Here is a 24,282-nt window from a genome sequence, read left to right as displayed (position 1 = left end):
ATCTATCACTTCAAGACCAATAATCACAAAGAGGCCAAAGGCCAGATTTACTAACAGCTTGCGCCAACGCAAACCCTCTTTTGGCGTTAAAAAACTTCTGTCAGGATTTACTAAAGACAAGCAGTGCAAAATTAGCGCTGAAAAGGCGTGGACTGAGTTGTTTTTGCGGCTGACCTTATTGCATATGCATTTGTAATAGATTCCCTTTCAGACGCAAAATTTTGGGAGGAGAATATTTAAATGAATCACGCAACACAATTTACTAATGTTTGCGCTAGTCAATTGTGGCTGCAATTGTTGCTGTTTGGAGGAGACACCGCAGAGAACAAAGAGTGCGTGGTAGAAGGGAGAAAATATTTTCCAGAAAATATTAATTTCTGTGTGTAACAAGTTGCGCCTGTGTCGACCCGCACCTGATGAGCATCAGCACTGCTTATTTGTGACCCAACGCTTGCACCAATTTGCACTGCTCTTGGTAGATTGTGTTGGTCATTAAATGATTTGACTGCGTCTGTGTTCTTTCATTTGCGTGTCAGCAGTAGATCACACGCAAAACTTGCGCTTTCACGCTAAGTTGCCCCGTTTAGTAAATCTGGCCCCAAATCTCTTATTGAATTTACCTTGGCTATCAAAATAATTCAGAATCGAATTTTAGTAAATGTCCACAAAACACATGCCATACTTACGTGATTTGATATGCTGCATCACGAACAGTTTGTAAAGATCCATTTTGAGAGTTACATTAGCTGTGTGAACTTCGGTATTATTTATGCAATGTTTAATGGAGTCGCAAGCTTGGGGGTGGGGAGCACAAGCATTTAAAGGTGTACACACACCAAATCAGGGCATTTTTAATCCCACCCCAAAATAGGCAGTTAAAACATGGTATAATAAAAAATCTATGGGGTATTTTGAGTGGAAACTTCACAGACACATTCTGGGGACACCTTAGACTTATATTACATCTTGTGAAATGGACATTCTATGGCACCTTTAAAATGCCCCTATTATGGATTTTTGAAAATTACCTTTCATGCAGTGTGTAATGTAGCTGTAAGTGAATGTAAACAGTCTGCAAAGTTGTAAAGCTGAAAGTGCATCATAAATATTGTGTTATTGTGTCTCAAAAGAAAGAGCTGAACCGCTTAAACAAGTTGTTTGTAATTCAAATCCCATTTCTGTGAAGTTCATACGTCACAAGTTAACACATTTGCATAATGCCCACCTACGTTCTGCGTGGACATCCCGCGAGAACTTAAACCCCCCTCAAAAACTGTAGCTGCCTGGTTCGTATTGTGTACATGCCGAGAAGATGCTGTTTTCTGCTCTGCAACACAAATTCACTTCCAAAAGATGGGGATGTGAAGAGTCAGTGATTAAAATTACCACAGCGATACAATGGGATTTACAAAATGCTTCTCCATTAAAAATAGGACAGTACCAACTTTATTTGGACCAACCTGCTCCTCAGAGTCACAACCTGTAAGTATGATTAATTATTGATGTACTGTATATATTTTATACCGAGTGTTCAAAATACATAGTTTTGTGTTTTAGCTATACTGTGTTATGTCTCCGGCTAACTCACATTATTACTGTCTTACTGAAATACTTCTGCTAATCAGCTGTGGGCCCATTGCTACCTAAAACTGTGTCCATTAATGCAGACTGTCTGCCGTTCTTACTACTTTGAGAAATTATAAAGGATGGAGCAATATTTGTTTTACAAATTTTAATGTTACATCAGTCATTCACATTAGTGCTCGGCTAACATATGCGATGTTGATACAGTTAATAATACAGTTCCCACAAGTTCACCGCAATAAATTAGAAATTAATGGACATACACTTGTCAATGCTGATGTAGAGGAATTACAGTTGCAAGATCTCAGGATGAACGTCAAACTGAGTAGCATATCACTGAGAAACGTCATGCTCAAGTTGTCGTTGCGATGGAGGCTTAAATAACTAGCTCTTCCAATATTTCATCATCGGACTTGCAATCGGATTGATATGGTAAAATCAATGCCATAGTTACTGTCTTTACAGTGCGTACAATCGCTGAACTTTAGGAAGCCTCCGGAGCTGAATCAGTTATGGTAATGGGCGTTTGTTGTTTGTGACTTTGCATTGTAAGTGGTAGACCAATCACAACAGACTGGGCAGTCTGGCCAATCAGAGCAGAGTAGGCTCATGGAAAGGAAGGATTTAGAGAGACGAGTCATTATACTGACTGAATGAGTCATTTGAGAATCATTGAAAAATGTGATGTGCAATGCAAATTATGAGAAAATTAAAGTGTTTTTGACCTTTGATGCATGTATACCTGTTGTAGGAGACCTCCTAAACAAAATTAGGAACCTTTGAAATAGCATAATAGGGGCACTTTAAAGTCGTCTGAATTGGCATTCACAACCCTTTTTATTTCAGAATTCAATTCATTTCTGAGTCAGAAATACTATTTAATGAGGAAAAACTTGTTTTTATCAATTGAGAATTGATTGGATTGTGAAAAATGGGCGTTTCATACCAGAATGTATGACTAAAATGTGTCTAAATACCTATTTTGCTATTGGTTAACATGATCAAACAGACTGCATGGCCTAGATGATGTCAGCATGCCAGGAACGTTGTTTCCAGTAAAAAAGATATTTTAATTACAAAAAGCAAACATCTTTTTTTTCTATGAAATAACATGCACAACGAGACCAGAAATGTGCATTAAGAAAGTAAAAAGGCAAAAACCATCAACAAGCAAAGCAAAGCTGTCATGCATGGAGGAACACACCGAAGGTAGTAGAGCAGCACACACTTGAAGGTTATATTCAGAGAGGCTGGTCATGTAGTCTTGTCCAGCAGAAAGCCTCATTATTACCTTCCTCAAAGATTTATGTACGGACAAGCATAGACCATGACTCAGAGTGATAGGTTTCTACTTAGACGGATCAATCCCTCATTGATATTAAGCAAATAAATCATGAGAATCTTTTTGAGATTTAAAGTGGATCAAATATGGCTGTGGGTATCTGTGCACTGGGTGACAGTGACATACACTTCAATTAAATTAATACTGAAAAGTCAATCACTGGATTTGTGTAATCTGCCATGGCCACATCTATTGGATTGCGCCCATCCCTTTCAATTAAAGATGAGGATCTTCCCATCACACTGCAGTCATGTCACCTCTCTGCGTTCCCTGGGGCAGGAGATTAATCAAAGTTTGAAAAGACATTATGAAGTACATTATTTCGCTCCCAGTCAAGCAGTGTCAGGGCTGCCAAAACCTAAACTGCATGGAATTAGAATGAATCCGTCCAGAGGACAAAGGCAAGGAAAGAGAGGGAAGATAAGGAGAAAAATGAGGAAAATAGAGGAAGAGGATAAGCAAGTCATCATCATGTTTTTGGGGTATATGAATTACAGGGTATGTTTTAAACTCCATAGGGTGTTTTGTTGAGCTCGCTGTACTTATGTAAGGCTGTGGGCTTCTAGTATGAATTGACTTTTATTTCCCCTCAAAGAGCCCTTTAAAGCTGCTTTGTGTGAGAGATGGGACAACAGGCTGTTCACTATCGTTAAGAGCATCTTGATTGACAGAACGGTGTGGCTGATTACAGCTTCAGGAGTGAATACAGTGCACCCCCCACCCCACCCCAAAAAATATATTCTCATCATTTTTAAGGTTCCTAGATTATTGTCTTTATGTATGGGATTGATTTACTATTGTTTTTATTATTGGTAATAATCTTGCATACACACCAACAGCAATTGCCAAGTATTCTGTGTCAACAGCTTGCAATACCGAGAGATTTATACTTTGTAGAGTAAAGTGATTTTATTGAACTGCAATATAATGTAATCAATATGACTGCCCAGTGCCCATCTAATTTTGGATTGACAAGCGAGTAATTAGACAATTTAGCCCTGATCTATTGGTTATATGACAGCTGCAATCATCATGCTGCCTATTTAAAAGACTCGATTTGTGACTGTGGGAAAAGAGCTTCAAAAAACCTTCGATTCATTTAAACAGTTAACAGCAGCTAAGAGTTGTAAATATTGTAGTGTAAGTAAGTAAATTCAGGTGATAGACTGAGGTTAGTAGAGCTACCTGTGTGTCATATTAAATAATCCTCATCACTTATATAGGATAGAATGAACAGTGGTGTATAATAGAATCTTAAGATAGATAGATAGATAGATAGATAGATAGATAGAAAAGACATAAGTTGGACTTTTTTGAAGCACACATAACGTTTTACCTTCTAGACAGCAGGTTCTCCAGAGCCCTGAATGGGTCATGACTTCCTCGTTCTTCCTGCTCGTCTCGTTCTCGTTATTACTTTTGACCCGGCACACTCCTCGTGAGTACAGCCAATAGTCCGTTCCCACAGCGATAGTCATCAGGCTGAACGCGGCGAAAGCGCCCACTGTTGTGATGAGCATTTGGACTCCTCTGTCACACATCAACATTTTGCCTCATTTCAGGATGGGGGGTCAAAACAAGGTTCTTAGCGTGTCTCGCAAAACCTCCTAGCCTGCCTGGTGTGCGGACTCCATGCTCCAATCGACTTCAGAAGCCCATACCATTATTATGTGTTGATTTCTGGGGTGTCGAGACTGTTGCAGTCGCTGTTGCTGCTTCTCAAGTTCAGTAGGAAGCCTCACAGTGTTTCCATCGCTTAAGCGGAGAGCTATTTGTTTCTCATTCTGGGCTGTGAAAAAACAAGTGTTATCGAGGAACAGTCTCTCATCAGCACCACAGCATTTTGCAATTGAGGTTTGCAAGGCTAAACGAATGACACGATGTTTCGCATGTGACTTCACAAAAGCATCTTTGTTTCCCGAAAACGCCAATAGATCAGTGTTTATGCACGGAGAATAAGTATCAAAAATAGTGTCCCTTGTTAATCCAGCAGAAAATACCTTCGTTCAACGGATGCATCCGGTATTTTTCTCTAAAACACAAGAGAGGAGTGAAATATCCCACTTCATGAGCAGCTTGTGTTTGTCCAAAATTCCCCTTCTGATCTGGCGAATCTAAAAAAATACATTTGATTACATGTGGAGCAGCATGTTATGAAGGCACCTATCAATAAGTGATCGTTTAAATGAACATAATCCCAACACTTGTAATTGCTGTCAACGGTGATGCTGGTCCCCGCAAATGTGTCTTACAGCAATGACAGCTCCCACGTTCCTCCCGAATCCGCTCGTTTGAAACACCGCCCACAGAGGGAGCGGAGCTGAGCGGAGGGAGCGCGCTGGCTGCTGTCCGCGCTGCTGAATGGACGAAGCCTCTTGTCTAATCTCTGAGTTTCTCCCCGCACAGCGCCCCTGGCTCAACCAATGTGCTACTTAAGGCCTTCATATGCAAAGATATGGGCAAGAAGCGATGCATGAAAAATCGGACCCTGGAGAATAGGAACGTCCTTAAAGAGCCACAGACATTTTCAATGATTTCCTCCATGGAGACCTTCATATGGGCTGTTCTGTAGACTTTTATAGATCATTGGATAATTTGGATTCATAGGGATATGCTGATGACAGCACAATCATTTTCATTGACCTTTTTTTTGTTTCTTTGCTTTTTAAATTTATTTTTGAATAGGGTTGGGGGGAAAAAAGGTTCTTATTCAGATTCCTCTGTTCCTGAGCTGACTCAAATTACTCTTTTGTCGGTTCTTTTTAGTAATCACTAAACATGCAGTTTGATACACGCTCCGAACCACTGATTCGAAACAAAAGATAAAGCTTCGAAGCTTCATAAAGCAGTGTTTTGAAATCACCCATCACTAGATATTGTTGAATAAAGTTGCTATTTTGATTTTTTGCCGCACAAAAGTATTCTCGTCACTTCATAACATTAAGGTTGAACCACTGTAGTCACATGAACTGTTTTAAATATGTCTTTAGTAGCTTTCTGGGCATCTGAAAGTGTTAATTATCTTGCTGTCAATGGAGGCCTCACTGAGCTATTGGAAATATATTAATCAAAAATATCTTAATTTGTGTTCTGAAGATGAACGAAGGTCTTACGGGTGTGGAACGACATGAGGGTGAGTAATAAATTACATTATTTTCATTCATTAGGTGAACTAACCCTTTAAGAAACTGAATTCGATGCATTCATGATTGGTCAATGAGAGATTTTTTTTTTCAGGGAAAGTCATATGTAAATTAATATTGATCAAACCAGTAAAAGATTGCAGCAGAATCAGATTTGTTATAGGCCTTATTTGCTGACACTTATGCTCCCTTACACAGATTCCCTTGCTTTATAATTAATGGGATAATTCACCCTAAAATGAAAATTAAGTAATCATTTTTTCAATTTTAGGCGGAATTATCTCTTTAATGGCATATTATAATCTCTCGGTTCATGTCAATATAGCCTAGTAAATAAACAAAATCATGCAGCGTCATATTCAGACTTTGACCATTATAAACAATTATACATGAATTAGAGAGACTCATTCCATTATGGCAAATGTATATATCTCTGTCATTCAGTCTCACTTGTCTACTCTGACCTGCATTGACTCACACTTGGAATAATTTGGAGTTTATTGATATTTTGGATTCTGTGGATATTTCTCTGCACCTGTTGTCATAAGTAAGCAGGCTTGATGATGAAGCTGATTGGCTTAAATGGTTATCGCTGATTATGATTGGATAGGCATATATATCCAGAAGCAGGCAAATTTGGTTAGGCCTCCATTATGCCTTTCGGCTATATTGTGGATGGAAACAAGCTAGCGTTTTAGCACTTATGGCTCCATCGTCCTGAAGTCACTGGATTTTTTGAATGGGTTTTTGGTTAAATTCCTGAAATAAGATCTGTGGTTAACATACTTTTAAGTATGGGACTACAGACATTGTCAGAGATATTAAACATCAAACTAAATAGGAAAACTTTTCTACTACTAGTCTGCTTTTACAGCCTTGATGTATTTAGAATCGCGCCCTTGCAAACTATTAACTCAAACTTTAAGGGAAAATGTTTTTAAAATAATAACTGAAAGAGTTTTCAGAAGCTTATGTCATGTGTCATTCATTTATAGCTAAAGCCAATTGTATTTAGGCTTTAAAATGCATAAAAGTTGTGTTTGTTTGTGAAGATTATCATAACGAACAAAGCTTATATTCTGCAATAATCCAAAAGCCAAAGGAAAAATCCTTTTGGGTTTTTGTCAAGGGGAAACAGGACGTTCTGGGTTGGCCTTCAAAAATACATCCTCACTGCAGTGATCTATTAGCCTTCAGAGTTGACCTACTCCTACAAATTAACATCGTAACTAAACACCTTTATTGCTTGCAACTTGTCATTTTTAATGTATGTATTTTTTACACTCTTACATGATGTGACAAAAAAGGCTGTGCTTAAGTATACTACGTCAGGGTGCATTTTTTGCACATTATTCCAAATTGTGAAATAAATGAGCAGATAAAAAAAACACATGTGTCACACCTAATGTGACATATCACCTCTTGTACTGTGTGAAGATCATATTAAAGCTTGCCTCCCACTACAGCTCAGAAAACCTCCCTTCATTTAGCATGTCATATCCATCTTCACGACCCCTAAATATAGCATGGAAATTACATTGTGTTTTACTTTATTATTATTGTTCACTAGGTCTCTACAATGCATGCATAGTATGGAAACATACTAGTGAGATTCCCACCCTTTTCACCAAGACGGAGAACAAGTGGGAAGCACCTTTATCCCCCAAACCGCAATTCCTGCTTTCCTCCGACAGAGCCAGCATAATCTTTGAGGATGAAGTTATCCTATGAATAATGCTTTATAATTCAAATGCTCAGCTACAAATCTCAAGAAGGATAATGACAGATGGTACAAATCGAAGGAATCGTTGCCGTGATGCAAGACTTGGTTGCTTTCTTACTGACACAGCTTTGTGAGTAGACTTACAAATTGTTCATATCGTATTTAAATTTATACTGAAATCAATTTGAGTGACATTCTAGTAAAAAGCAATCATTTTTTAAGCTGTCTAATAAACAACCGAACTTACCCATCCTAGAAGAACATTGCAATAACAAGACATCAAGCTTTTGAGATGAATCCATTTATTCACCATGTGCCATTTCCTGTGAAGTGATTACGATAACCCCTCTGTTCACATCCCTCTTTAACCTCTCATTCACAGTGGTTCCCCACAGAGGCACTGGGCTTGATTGATCTGGCACTGTATGAATGCCCGTGAATGAGCTCCAGATTGTCTTTAAATGGGGATGTGGGGGTTTATGTTAGAGGGACCAGTGCCATGAAGGTCAGTTCACATAGCTGTGTCATTTGCTGATGGAGCTGGAATGCAGTGAGATCACTCAGCTTTAAGGGTGACAGAGAAGCACGAGGATACCGTTTCTTCAGCAGTAAAGCTAATGGCTGAAATAAAGAATTTTAGAAGAAACGGACAGCAGAGGGATTCAGTTTATTATGGTCAAACATCCATTTTGACTTGTGCCAGATTCCCTTATTTTAGTGCTGTATATTTTATTTTCTGGCTACTTTATATATTATGCTTTATTTGAAATGTTGATTACTCCCAACCAAGGTTCAAAAAATATATATAATAACATCAATAATAATAATAACACTAGTTCTGTCATGGCAACTCTCTGAGAGTTTGAAATGTATGACAATGTTAATATGTTTGGTCTTGGCGGAATAGATCTGCTACGCTGCTGCTGCTGTTGATTATTGCTGCTGCAGAGCACGTACGGGGCTTGCAACTGCCAAAAAAAATGTACTTTCGCTGTTGTTAGTTTCACTCAATCCATCCTTGTTCACATTACTTAAAAAAACTCATGTAACTACATGAAATTAATGTAACTGAGTAGTTACTAAAATTAAGTATTGTCAGCTTTACTTAATAAGTGTTTGTTCAGTCAACTTAACATTGCTGAGTGAATTAATGTTGACATAACTAACTGGGCAGTGGATCCGTAGTTCCCAAGGGACTGCATTAGGAGAGTAAATTTAGGCCCCGTTTACACTAGTGCATTTTTGTTTTAAAATGGTGTTTTAAAAAGAAAACGATCTTTGTCTACACTCAAAAAAATGATTTTTGATGCTGTTCACTTTATTTGAACAATTTATTTTGATTCAACACCATTGTATCAGGTTTCTGGTTTAAATGTGATTGATTCATGTTAACTTGACTTAACTTGATGTTTTCATATTGGAATAACATGTTTCAATCAAGTAAACCCAACCAGGACTCAATCAAACAGGATTTTCACTTCCCATCATGCTTTGCAAAGGGGCTGAACTAGGAGTGTAAATGTTGAAATAAAGTGTTATTTTAAGCAGTTTTTAGGAAGATGAGAAAATGGAAAGACTTTTTAATGTTTACTGTTCTATTATGTTGGTATTTAAAAGTTTCTGTTAATTAATAGTTTTAGGGTTACCATTGTGGTGAATTGTTGCACTTGTGCTTGGGTTGAGGACCTGCTAACAAACTTTCAAATCACTTTAATAAGAAAATAATCACTGTGGTAGTGCTCTGAGTTGCATTTCCCAAAAGCATGTTGATTGTAAAATCATTGCCACCAATGGACTTATGATCAATTTAGGCTTTACAATGTTTATGGTTAAGGCAATTTAGGGTGAATCTGGTATCATCTAGATTTCTAACACAGAACATCACAAAAGTTATGTAAATCACAAAATGAAACAAGAAGAATTAATTGTAAAAATCAATGTATATGAAAACCATTTAATTTTTTATTTATTTATTTATTGCTTTTTATTTATTTTATTTTAATTGAACACAATTGATTCTAGTTAATTTAACATGGTTGATTCTATTGGATTTTACTTGTCTCAATCATGTGGAACCACTGTCCATGATTGAATTGAGTAAGTTGGATATAACTATTTTACATAGATTCAGTTGTTTTGTCAAGCTGTGCCCAACCATAGTAAATAAGTTGAATCAACCTTAATAAATTAAGTTGACCCAACGTAAGTACATTAAATTGGAATAACAGAATTGCATAATGCTGAAATAAAGCAACTTAATCATGTGGAAATCCTTTCCATGATTTTTTTATGTTCGTTCAAAGAGTTATTTTTTTGAGTGTACACTGCCAAAACGATATCCGTCTACACTACACGGCCGATAAAGCATATCACATGACTGATCATGCACACTGGCACACATGTACAAGTGTAAACAGTTTCCTCTTGTGCATGTAGGCAGCTGCAGTATTAAAAAAATGCTGAGTTTAACTGTACAATGGCTGCTAAAAATTACAACAAAGATTGCAGTTCAGTTGCCATGTTATTGTTTACACGGTCATCAAGGATACCACGTGGGCAGCCACACCTTAGTTTTCAAAAGTCTCAGTTTCGGTCCGTTTATACTGAAATGCAACCCCGGCATTTCAAACTAAGACGGGATCTGTAGCATTTTCGAAAGTCTCAGTTTTCGAGGTTCGAAAACGCCGGCGTCGTGTAAACGACAGGCGTAACCGTAGCAAAACTTATGCATTTTAAAACAAAAACGCACTAGTGTAAACAGGGCCCTAGGGATTAAAGTGTTAGAGGAGTTTCTGTAATGTTGAATTTTGTGGTTACCATTATATAGAAGAGTGGCGCCTGTGTTTAGGATGGAATTTGTGCTCTCAATTCAATTGAGTTTGTTCAATGAGTTATTTTTTAGTGCATTTTGTAGAGCAAATAGTTAATTTAATAAGGAAATAAAGTCAATAAATATGTTCACCTTACGTAATAACATTATAAAGTAAACTGCACATATAAATATTATGTAACAGTGACAAATTCAAATGATTTGTTGTTAAGCAAAGAAATTTTGTCAGCTTTACTTGAATTTCTTTTGTTCATACAAACAAATTTTGATTTGTACAAATTACTCAATATAGTTGCGTGTAACCACTTGACTGCTTTTTTAAGTAAATCCAACAATTAATTTTTTTGTGTACATACATAACATGCTGGTTTGATTAAGTAAGATATACTGCTGCTGTACAATATAGCGTAGTACATGAACTACCCGTAGCTGATCTTTCATTGGCTACTGATACAGAAGGAACCAATCAGCTGTGCAATATTGAGAACGACGTGATTGCAAGCAGAATTAGGACCTATCAGCCTGCGCCATCTAGAGTTTCACGACAGAACTTTGCATAAATAGTAATTTATTGTGATTGTGTTCCCGACAGTATAGTGACACTCTTGCATTGCGGGATTAATACTCCTTCCTCCCTTGTTCTTGAGGATGCAATCATAATTCTGCTCTTCGTTTGAGGAATAGCAGCTCTCTTTGCAGATATTTGTCACATTCCCAATTATATCAGCATTTCATTACCGTTCATTAAAATTCTCCTTTCAACCCTTTCTTATGGGATTGCAAACTAAACGCATTTTAATTTGCTATGGCAGACTCAAATGCCTTTGAATGTCAAAGACTTCAGCTTCAGCATGCATACTAAGTCGCGTCTAACAGTAATCACACTCGGATAACACGACGGCAAGTCCCAGTGCAAGACAGTCACTATGGACAAAACACCCAATCTGGACGGCAAGGACAACAAGAATTTCCATACTGTCAGAACAGGTGGCAACAGCACCTGCTTCCAAACTTTTTAGTAATTTGTCACATTTAGCAGCTGTGTAGAAATAAGTTCTGATGTATTCAAAGGCAGGTTGTACTAGGGGGAAATAATAAAGAACGAACAAGAGACAAGCCCATGCAGCAGTCCGTGTCATACAGGCAAACGCAGAAAGGAAAGAGTACGGCGACTTCCCCATTAGACCTTGCCTATGATCTTGGGCATTGTTCCACAGCGTCTAATGCCATTAGACAGGAAAAGAAAACCTTACAAACAGTTAAGCTGACAGAATCTGAATGAAAGTGAATGAATAAAAGATAAATATCCGCATGAACGGATAGACACAGAGGGCAAAGCCGGCAGCCCCTCTCATCATAAAGTCTGTGTTGGAGAGGCAGCCCTTGCTGACTGTCTTATCTTATTGAGAGTCTCATTAGCATAGAAATTACTTCAGGCAGAGGCAAAGAAGCAGGACCCAGCACAGGTAACTCTCAACTCTCTCTTTCCATTAGTATGGAGAGAAACAGAAGATGTGAGGAGAGGAAAAGTTGAGTAAAAAGACAAAAATGAAGACTGGCTGAGGGCAACGAGAGGGAGCGGAGGTTAGGGGAAAAGGAACAGAAAAGCGGAATACAATGTCATTTGGACAACCAAGCGATTCCTACTCTCTTTTGATGTTTTTTCATGGTTGCATAAAGACTCCAGCCAGCGACTAGTTCTAAAGGAGGCAGAAAGACAAAAGCCACTTTGTCAACGGAAATGCAATGTCAGCACACAATTGTTGTGTATATGACTTTGGTACATTTTAATTAGTGGATAACAGAAAAATACTTTTGAGAACAAAATGCACTCCATGTGTCACTAAATGCATTTCGTCCAGGACATGCTCAATCTTTAAATGAGATATATATTTTGTCCATCAAACAGATTTTCTGGAATCGGATCACAACATTTTGTGCACAAAATGTTTTTTGTTTATTGCATTTAGTGATTTTTCATGTCACAAAATTCATTTATTCCATGATTTTGCCCATTCTGTGAATGAGATATGTATTGTGTGATCTAGAACATCTTTCATGGACAAAATATGTATTCTCACCACCAAGAGAAACCCGAGATACAACTATTTGAAAATCTGGAATCTGAAGGTGCAAAAAAAAAAAAAAAAAAAAATCTAAATATTGAGAAAATCGCCTTTAAAGTTGTACAAATGAAGTCTTTAGCAATGCATATCCACTCACAAAAATACATTTTTGATATATTTACGGAAGTAAATTTACAAAATATCTTCATGGAACATGATCTTTACTTAATATCATAATGATTTTTGGCATAAAAGATAAATCGAAAATTTTGACCCATACAATATATTGTTGGCTATTGCTACAAATATATGTGTTACTTATGACTGGTTTTGTGGTCCAGGGTCACATTTTATCCACAAAAGGTGTTTTCTTAAATGAAGTTTATGTTTACATGCATACATTTTGCTCATGCTTTTATTCAAATATAAATACATAGTTGGTATATTTTCTATCACCCCTTAGACATCAAACCCATGACTGTGGCATTGTTTGCAGCTCCACCCTCTACTGTATGACATGAAAAGTATAAATCAGTTTTTGGAGTGCCGACTTTTCCATCGATGGAATGCAGCTTGCTTATGTTTTTTCTGTGTACAAACTGCATATTGTTATGAATGCTGCTTTTCTTGTCACACAATCCATTCAGCCGATGAAATTAGTCATATTACACTTAGCGCCCCATACATCTGAGGCTGTTTTTGTTTAGTCTTATGGAGACTCCAAACTCTTACCAGGCAGGCCAGTCCATAGCTGACGTGACAGAGCAATGGCTTGATCGAAGCTCGCTTTAATGTACATGTTTTACAGAGGCACTTTGAAGATCTCCACTACCCATTCCAATTAGAGCCCCAAAATGGACTCCGTAATGAACATAAACAAATCAGTTTAAAAAAGTGCTGTTAGCCTTAATATTTGCTGTAACGTGATAATTAATAAGGAAAGACAAAAACTTGCTTTGTGTTTATCTTGGTAATTATTTTTAGTACCCTGGGGGAAGGTGCCTGTGTCAGAATCCTTCATTAATTCCGCGCTGTGGCTTGTAAAGTAGTTTTAGTCACTGCAGAGTGAACATGATAAATAAAGCCACAGGTAGCAGTGAGGTAAAGCCCTGCGGATGAGTCTGCGCTTGCTGAAAGCTCCGGAATGCAGCCTCTGCTCACCCACACAATCAAAGACCTTCAGAATCATTTCAGTCTGCGAGCCAACATGTCGAGCTCCGAGAACAAGAGGGACCGGAAACAAATTTTGAAGCACAGCGCTACGTCGTGTGAACAATTTATGTAAGATGTTAAACAGAGATTTGGATGAGAATGCCTATAACCTTCATTAAGGTCAAACATCCACAAAATAGAGCTAAATTTACGTGAAGCAATGCAGCATTCCCACGTAGCATTAGGTGAACAGGCTGTCTCAGTCTTGGGTGGGCCCAGCCGAGGCACTGAGCCCACTGCAGTTATGGATATCAACCATGGAGTCTGTCATCATCTGTGAAGTGCATTGACCCCGGACTAAACACACATGCTCCAGTATTGCTCAAATTCATCCTTGTCAACTGCAATGGATGATGTTTCTGAACAGCCTCTGGTGCAACGGAGCATCACAGGCCAGACCACAGGAGGACTGCACCACTGTTCATTTTAACTGCAAAAGTAGGGGGAGAAAAGGCATTGTGTTAAGAGAGACAATACAAGGGACCGACATACCTATTTAATCTAGTGTATATATTGCAGTCTATAGTGTATACTATAATAAGAATTTAAAGGGACATCAGGACCCAACCACAATAATTAAGTATTATTTAGCCCAAAACTGGTGTTCAAGCCTCATTCCTTAACCCTCAAAGAGCAAAACACAGACACAATGATGTTTCTTTTAAGTGTTTATTATTTTTTATCTCTAAGTGTGAAAAAAAAAAAAAAACACTTTAAAGGGAGAGTTCAGCCTCTGAAAATGATCCCATGATTTACTCAGCCTCAAGCCATCCTAGGTATATATGACTATCTTCTTTCAGACAAACACAATCGAAGATATAAAGGCCTTCTGACACAAAGTGATGCGTTTTTATAAGAAAAATATCCATATTCAAAACTTTATAAATTCAAATAACTAGCTTCCGGCGGACGACCGTACACAGAATGCGCAAGTCGATTTGCGCCAAATGAGTAATCCTCTGACGCGATGTATGACGCAGGATGTAGGAATATTGTAAGCTTAGCTTAGATGCCTTTTGCAGTTCAAACAAATAGAGCTGTGCAACAAATTTAAGATCCTCAGAAATTTCTCTTTAAAAATTATCGTTTTAGACTTATAATCTGTGACCGGTGATTTGTTTTGCTCTATCCTCTGCGCCTCCGTTTTCGTCATTATATATGTTGTGCGTCAGGTCAAAGGATACTCTTTCGCCGCAAATTGACTTGCGCATTCTGTGTAGGGGCGTCCACCGGAAGCTAGATATTTGAATTTATAAAGTTTTGAATATGGATTTTTTTTTTTTACAAAAACACTTCACTTCAGAAGGCCTTTATTAACCCCCTGGAGTTGTATGGATTACTTTTTTTTAATGGATGGATGCATTATTTTTGGCTTCAAAACGTGGCCCCCCATTCACAACCGTTATAAACCTTGGAGGAGCAAAGGATATTTTTAAATATATCTCTGATTGTGTTTGTCTGAAAGAAGATAGTCATATACACCAAGGATAGTTTGAGGGTGAGTAAATCATGGGATAATGTTCATTGTTGCGTAAACTAATCCTTTAAATGTTTTTACAAAGTCACTGCCAAAAAAATCATGATGTTTATGTATATTTTATTTTGACTTTGAGAAAGTGAGCTAGCATGCTGGAACTTAAGTATGTTCATGTCAAAGCAGCCATTTGACACACATTTCATTGGGCACTGAAGATTATTTGAAATCTATAATTTACCGAATGACATTTGTTGTGTGAAACACATTCAAGACAGAAATTAAAATTTTCTGTCTTGTATTCATTAACATATTCAAATTGGAAAAAAAAGAGAAATAAATAAGTAAATTAATAGGACACATCAGAGGGCCAAATTTATTTCAGTATTGTGACTTATTTTCAGAGTAAAGCGGAATATTATGGGCATGGCTTGTGTTTTTCCCACTGGGAATTGATTGGATCTAGAAAAGCAGACGTTCCATTCAGCTCGCTTGTTTACCACAAGACTAGTAATGTGCGCTAACAAAGGAAACAGAATCAATTTTGATTTCATGCTGACTTTAATAATAATAGTAATAATAATAATTAATAAATAATAATAAAGAAAGAAAAAATAAAGTCAACAGGCTTTAGTTAAATCACAGCCCCAAACCTTGCTTTGCTACTTGCTAGTGAGTTGCAGGTGATATAGCTGCTTTATAACATATTTAAAATGTAGAAACACCATCTACTCCACTATGCCACATACAAAACAGCTTTCAGCCAAGAGGTCAATCTGATGTTTTTATCCTCTACTGGGCAAAATGTTTTTGCACTACTATGTGAATTTGCATTTCAAACTTCTCCAAACACTTCAATCCATTTTCCTGGAAGAGAATGTCATGACAATTTTCAACTGTAATTTTAAATGTGTATCTAAAAGGTAACTTTTATTCTACTTTTATAAGTACACTCGAATACAAATGCATGGTCTCAGGGATAATTTTTCATCTTAAAGGGATAGTGAAAATGAAAAAAAATGAAATGAAAATTTGATGTTTTTCTGCTTACCCCCAGCGCATCCAAGATGTACAGTAGGTGACTTTGTTTCTTCAGTAGAACACAAATGATAATTTTTAACTCCAACCGTTGCCGTCTGTCAGTCAAATAATGTGAGTGGATGGGAACTTCTACTATAAGAGTAAATACAACTTGCATAGACAAGTCCAAATTAAACCCTGCGGCTCGTGACGACACATTGATGTCCTAAGACATGAAACGATCGGTTTGTGCGAGAAACCGAACAGTATTTATATCATTTTTTACCTCTAAAACACCACTATATCCAACTGCGTTCAGCACTCGGTTAGTGAGGTCTGATCGCGCTCTGACAGCGGAAGTGATGTCTAGCACTCATTAAAGTATAAGCGCGAGACATCACTTCCGTTGTCAGAGCGCGATCAGACCTCACTAATCGAGTGATGAACGCAGTTGGACATAGTGGTGTATTGGAGGTAAAAAATGATATAAATACTGTTCGGTTTCTCACACAAACCGATCGTTTCGTGTCTTAGGACATCAATGTGTCGTCACGAGCCGCAGGGTTTAATTTGGACTTGTCTATGCAAGTTTTATTTCCCATCCACTAGCATTATTTGACTGACAGACGGCAGCGGTTGGAGTTAAAAATCATCATTTGTGTTCTACTGAAGAAACAAAGTCACCTACATCTTGGATGCCCTGGGGGTAAGCAGAAAAACATCAAATTTTCATTTTTGGGTGAACTATCCCTTTAAGTCTACTGTTCCATTGAGAAAAATATTAAATTGAGAGGAATTACTCACTAGGAAAATTGTTAAATTTTATCCAAAACAAGTCAGCAATGGTGGATAACCAGTGGCAGAGACCATGCTGTGTGCTGGGAGATTCAAATTGTAAATCCTCAAGAAATTGAGAGTGATAGAGGAAAGACCCCAGAGGATCTGATGTGAGAGCTGTCAGATTACACACCCTCTCCGAGGCAGAGGAATTTCTGTACGTTTACGACTTGTCAACATGCTTAATTACGAACGGCGCAGTTAGAGTATGACTTTTCACTATGCAGCCACCTCTGAATGACTAATGGCTATAATGATATGATGATAATGAAGTGATTTTCACTCCGCACAGGGTTATGATGAAAGGGATCATGAAGATAAAAGAGTGAGAGCTGAAAGGATACAGGTAAAAATGTTTCCAAACATCCCCTGGGAACACAACGTGAAGACACCAAAGTCCCAGCGTGTCAGAATGAGCAGAGAGAAAGCCCTCACACAGGTGTGACAAAAGATTATGAAACTTAGGATGGGGGCAGAGGGAGGACGTGGGCCGAAAGGGCGGTCTGGAGCGAGATGGCAGCAGATAGGAACAGTGATGGTGAGTGACAGGCTCAGACAGAGGGAGGAGAGTTCACACAGGGATGAAAGGACACTTACATAATCAGAGGGTGGATCATGATCAGGCAGCGCTCGCTCTACCTCACTGCCTCTTCAGCACGAGCTGCTGTCGGGGAACAACTACAAGAACACCAATTAAATGTGCCGGAAAGTTTATGACTCCTCAGAGAGGGGAAAAACAGAGAGACAAAGCCAGGCTTCTGCTGGTGTATTCCTTCCGAATAACTTATCTGTTCATTCTGTACTCTGGGAAATATTTATAGAATAAAAAGTTTCCTATGAAGTTTTCTATATTTGATGAGTGTTTTTATAATTCAAAAGCTCAGAGCTATACCACGCTCTCTGAAGATTACCACTGATTGACAAACATGGGTGTTCGAAGGCAAGTAATTACTATTCTCTTGCCGTATCATTTTGGGAGTTATGAACTAGACCTCTATAAAAACACCAGTAATTATCAGTTCCAGGGCTCCCCGTAATTAGCATCCCAGATGCTTCATTACTGATCACAATAGCGGAAAGGATAATTTCTCTCCATCTATACCTTGCACTATTCCCTTGTGTTTTAAGGGGAGGCACAGCAGTGTGCTCGATTCATATTGTTGAAGCGGCTGAAGTCAGTCTGGGTTAAATCTTCTCAGTGGGTCCGTGATGATGCCATATTATTGAGTTTGCTGGAGGAGAGGGCAGTGGAGGGACGAGAGCCACTGAAATGGAACAGAACGTCCATGAACAGCATCTCTCCACAAAATACCACTAATATAAGAGCACATCAGCAGGAGAGGAGAACACTTTCATCCATCTGCACCTATAATCATGCTCAGAGAAGCATAGAAAAAAATTTGTGTTGGGCAAGCAGTGCCCAACACAAATTAAATAAATAAAAAAAATAAATAAAACAAAGCCAAGCTATAAAATAGGCCTACTCTATATTGAAGAAAATAGCAAAGCTTATCTGAATGTTTATCTAGTTAGCAGCTACATGGAAAACAGAATAGCTTGCAGTTACTTAACAATTTCATGTGTGATATGTGGGTCATTGACAGATAAGGTTTTTAAAAGTGTAAAAAAACATAATGGAGATATAATTAAATTTTAACAATGAGATTATGTGGTTTTTATAATAACAATGGTCCAAAAATAACAAAAACTACGACTTTATTCAGCATTGTATTCTCTTCCGGAGTCCTTTCCATTGAATTGATTCCATTGAATCCTTTCATCTGTCGGCGTTGGTGATGCACTTTTACGGCATTGTTTTTGGCAATTAGGACATCCATGACATGGACACTTACGCACCATTTTAAAAAATATAGCAATACCAAAATACAAACAATGTAGTATAGCTTGAATACAGCGTGCGTCTCCCTCAGACTGTAAACGAAGCTCGGGCGCACCAGATAACACGTCAGCAGCATCACTGCGGAGTCGTGAACCCGGATTGACAACAGACCCGGAAGAGAAGACAATGCTGAATAAAGTCGTAGTTTTTGTTATTTTTGGACCAAAATGTATTTTCGATGCTTCAGAAACTTCTAACTAACCCACTGATGTCACATGGAGTACTTTGATGATGTTTTTATTACCTTTCTGGACATGGACAGTGCACCGTACATACACTTTCAATGGAGGGACAGAAAGCTCTCAGACTACATCTAAAATATCTTAAACTGTGTTCCCAAGATGAACGGAGGTCTTACGGGTTTGGAACCACATGAGGATAAGTCATTAATGACATAATTTTCATTTTTGGGTGAACTAACCCTTTAAGACCAGTTAGACCGAGCATTGAAAGAACCCATTCCAAAGAATCATTCTGTTTGCCGCATGGGATATTGCTTGTTCTGATTGTAAACAGCAGTAAGAACACGCATTCAAAAAGGCATTTTGCGCCCCTGAAAGGCGAGAAGAGGACCCTACTCAGTCGTTCAAAACAAAAGTGAGCAACCTAATCCCCTAAGGAAGGCCTCTAATTCGACACCATTAGCGAATGGTTCACGTGATGATAACTAAACTTCAATGTAAGTAATTTACCTTTTTACTAATCACGCGATTGTGATGGCGCATCCGGGAGATTCGTTTTGAACACGACGAAATTTCTGAGATTTGAACCCTGAAACCCAAAGTGAAATATCCCTTAAATATATAGACATTTTGTATATTTCTTTTTTAAGCAAAATTTATCCAAACGAAGAGACAATAACCATTTGGAATATATTTGAATTAGAGATAAGAGATGCCAGGCTTTTTGACACAAAACCTATTTTCATCAAGAGCTGGATTTTTTATTTTTTATTTTAATTTTCACATTTCGTGTTATTCAAACAACACTCTGCATCGAAATAAGGTGGCAGTGATGTATAACTTTGACTTGAGTATGGTCAGAACTGCTTTAAATCAAAATTTAAGTTTTTAGCTTTTAGTATGAATATGTTAGCCTTAAGGTTATGAATAAGCTGTTGTGTTCCAAAACAATGACAACATTCGCATTTAGGATATATAAAAGCAGCATTCAAAACTTAGCCTCCCACTTCCGCTAAAATGAATCACTTTTTCTAGGCTACGAGTTAAACACTTTCCTCCATCCATAGTGATCCACGCACTGTGTTTGCATACTTTATCACAGATTAAGTGGATTAGATGCGATATTTGTCAAATACAGACGTTACAGTTGTTTTCATGAAGCAGCAGAAACACTTTTCATTCAATACTGCTTAATACAGCGGCTGTATCTACGCTACAAGAATAAAGTCACATAAGCCTATACCAGTGGTTCCCAACCCTGGTCCTGGAGGAGCCCAGCACTGCACATTTTTGATATCTCTCTTATCTGACACACCACTGAAGGTCTTGGAGTCTTTACTAATGAGCTGATGAGTTGAATCAGGTGTTTGATTCAGGAACATTTAAAATGTGCAGTGCTGGGGGTACTCAGGACCAGGGTTAGGAACCACTGGCCTATCCTATTTAAATACCAATAAAGTGGGTCTATAATTTTCTCAGTTTTATTTTGATAAACACGACACAATATAACATTAAGGTTACATGAAAAGAGTTTTTAATTTTATAAAAATGTGAATTTTTGAGCATCAGCTGAGCTGAATGTATCAGAATAAAAACACGTGATCTTTTTCTTCAATGAATCCGGTCAGTCGTGGAACAGCTGTGTCATCAGAGCTTGTGCAGCCGCTCTGGAGAAGCTGCGCAGAATGAGCCAGCCGGGTGCTTTCGAATCGCTCTCGCAGTACTATCTATGATGGTATCGCCTACTACATCACAGTCACATGGAGTAGGTGCAGCCTCAATTCGGCATGCACAGCTCCAAGTCAGACGCAGTCGAACACACTGAGGCTACGTCTGAAATCACATACTATCTTGAGTAGGTACTTATTTTGAAGTAATTGCTTACACTACTAAAAAAAAAGAATGTCCTATATATATTCTATGAATGTTTGTAGTATGAATGTAATCTGGACATACTTCTTTCGCCATGGTGTTATTATCATGTGACCTACCAGCATCAGTTGCGTCGCTTCACTGCCATTAGGCTTGTTCGAGATTAACTACACTAGCCTGACACCGGCTGGCGAGATCTGCTGGTTGGAGGTGGGGGAAGAGTACAGAGACGGCCGTCAGGTCGGACACTTTGTGTTTTCCGTAGTGTGCTAAACCAAGTCATTCATGGCAGACCACGCAATTTTTTTGCGTTGATTGTACCCGAAGAAGTGGATGCGATTGAAAAATGTTTTGTATATCATATATTCAATATCAAGATTGGTTAAATACAGAAACTTGTCTAAGAAAAAAACGTTGTTCTTGTCATCACAGAATCTGACCAATGAGAATAAAGCGTGTCGTCATCAAGGCTTTCGCAGCCGATTTTGAGCAACTGCAGCGCCTGACCTAGGTGGCTGGTATCGTTTTGCTCTTGTGGTACTTTGATGGTACATGTGATCATAGGGAGTCGCTTGCTCTCGCGGTACTTTGATGTCATATGCCGATCGGTCTGCGCAGCTCTGATGCATCTCGAACAAGCCTTTTGATCGCCTCTGCGCAGACCGATCGGCGTATGACATCAAAGTACTGCGAGAGCAACTGGAGAGCAAGCGACTCTCTATGGTGACTCCTTATTCTTTTGAATTGTTCTTACGGTACTTTGATGTCATATGCCGATCGGTCTGCACAGCACCGATGCATCTCGAACAAGCCTAAAGTCGGACAAATTTTCTAGCCAGAATGCATTGCTTTTGTCAGGCGGCAGCCGATCTTTGCGGCGCTACATGAAGTCAAACAAACCTATTCACAAATCTCATGTGGCCTCATGGGATAAGTAAAGTGTCCATTGTATGCACACTTCAGACTCTTGCCTGAAGTAGGTCATCCGGGTACTTTTCGCCTACTCTTTTATGAATACTGTGAATTTGGACATACTTCTTTTGTCACTGTTTTTCACCTACTTTATTGTAGGGACGTATACGATTTCGGATGCAGCCCTAATGTCGCTGCTAATGCTGCCTTCACGTGTTATCGTAAATTTGATAATTCCTACTTCTGAAGTCGTGATTACGAGCTCATCGCATTCAAGTTCGAAATGGGAGGGCGTTCATGTGCAATTTTTACCTAGGAAACTTGTATTTATGATAATTCTGAGAACACGTGAAGGCAGCATAAATACCCAAGTATTATGATAATCCACCACGATTCTCACTAACAAGGCCCCAAATTGTAAACTCGAGGCTCAAAGAAAATCTCCAGCTTCCCACTGGTATTTACGACTTTGTGGTGGTGTTCAAGTGCATTAAACTTGTAAATACAATCTTTCCGACATGACTTGAACACATCACAAAAAGCTACAGTACTTGCTACCACCTCGCTACTGAGAAATGCAGTTCAGCTAATAGCTTCGCTATGTTTAGCACTGCTAAATTGCCCATTCACTGTCTCCTATGCAGTGTGTTACAAATATGAAAAAGGTAAATGAACATGCTGTTCCTGGCTTGCATTTTTTTCCTCTCTGTGTACTACGTTCGTCTGCTCACAATGAGAGAGAAGCCCTCCCCTTCCACCCCATGTCTGTGACTGTACACAGGCTGTGTGGAAGATCCCTGGAGCCTCTGTAATAACTCTCTCGGCTTCATTAGCTCCATGCGGGCCCGCATGCTTGTTTTCATTAAAACAGGAGATTGCTTTTTAAATTGTTTTACCTCTATAAGACAGGACAGCCGGACCACTTATCACAATTAAAGAAAAGAAAAAAAGCATGAGGCTCCCTCTCTCTCCACCTCTCTGTAAGCGAGTGCTACCAAATCCAATAAATCCTTCCGTCATGCATTTCTCCTAAACGTTTTCTAAGATACAATGAATGAAATAAATATCAGACGCTGGGCCTTTGTCTTTTTTTCATCTTCTCTTCTTCAGAACGAGAGTGTTCTCTCTGTGGAGAAGAATATCTCTGCGCTTTGGTGTTTGCCATGTGCGAGAGAGCAAATTGTTTTGCAGTTAATTAGGGATCTTCTTTAAAAGCGAGAACAAACAGCACAAGGAGAGAACACTAATTGAGGAAGAACAAAACGAATTCAAATCAATAGCGGCTTTTCTTCGTTTGTTTGCTCGCTGCACGGGGAGTTGCTGGGAGAATTGAGGGGCATTTAGGGGTGGGAGGGAAGCCACCACTGGGATATAATGCACGCTAAAACACACACCATGCACCCAACACAGCTATAATTACTTCCCATACAGAAAAGCGGGAGAAGGGGCACGTCTGTTGGTCTGTAAATCTTGCTGCAGGGGCCTGCTAGGGTGTCATTAGAGGATGGAGAAGGGGCCGTTGCACAAGGCCCGCACACCACGAGCCGTGACGCCGAAGAAACGACGCATAGATAGTCTACTGGTTGTGCGACTACATTATGTACGACAAAGAGGCTGGGCTGAGGAGGTAATTACATTAGCAACAGCAGTGAACGTGGCGAGGTGAGACTGTGGCTAACCTGGCGTAGATATATTAGGAGGCTGATAGATTTGCATTCAAGTCGGAGAGATCATATTTACGAGTTGAACGCACATGAACGCCAGTACAAAGTCATAATTACAAGTGGAAAACTCAGAACCCTCATGTCGTTTCACACCCGTAAGACCTTCGTTCATCTTCAGACCACAAATTAAGATATTTTTTACCAAATCCGAGAGGTATATGATTCATCTATTGACAGCAATTTAACCACCACTTTCAAGGTTCAGAAAGGTACTAAAGATATTGTTAAAACAGTTGACGTGACTGCAGTGGTTCAACCTTTATTTTATGAAGTGACTAGAATACTTTGTACGCAAAAACAAAACAAAAATGACAAATTTATTCAATAATATCTTCTCTTCTGTGTCATTCTCATACGTTGTTTACGTTCAGCGCTTCCAGGATCTACGTCAGAATGGTGACTCATTATTGGCGGGCTCCTGCGTCAACATCACATGTTGGTACATTCGATACATTGATACA

At 38.7% G+C, this 24,282-nt stretch overlaps 1 protein-coding gene across 2 annotated transcripts in view; it reads right to left on the bottom strand.

The window, feature by feature from the left end:
• The window catches only part of cacng3b (calcium channel, voltage-dependent, gamma subunit 3b), a 44,836-nt gene extending 39,500 nt beyond the window's left edge, over positions 1-5,336 (bottom strand). The window contains exons 1-2 of one of the 2 annotated variants that reach the window (XM_048195297.1): positions 4,927-5,336; positions 4,263-4,715 (exon numbers count right to left, since the gene is read on the bottom strand). In XM_048195297.1, the coding sequence (XP_048051254.1) occupies positions 4,263-4,473 (211 nt within the window). In that variant the 5' untranslated portion in view covers positions 4,474-4,715; positions 4,927-5,336. Of the gene's footprint in view, positions 1-4,262 lie in introns of both variants that reach the window. The other variant, XM_048195289.1, reaches the window with a different exon arrangement.
• Between the last annotated feature and the right edge of the window lie 18,946 nt (positions 5,337-24,282).

The sequence above is a fragment of the Megalobrama amblycephala genome, linkage group LG1, assembly GCF_018812025.1.
Source record: "Megalobrama amblycephala isolate DHTTF-2021 linkage group LG1, ASM1881202v1, whole genome shotgun sequence".
NCBI lineage: Eukaryota > Metazoa > Chordata > Actinopteri > Cypriniformes > Xenocyprididae > Megalobrama > Megalobrama amblycephala.
This window is presented reverse-complemented; position numbering and strand designations above follow the sequence as displayed.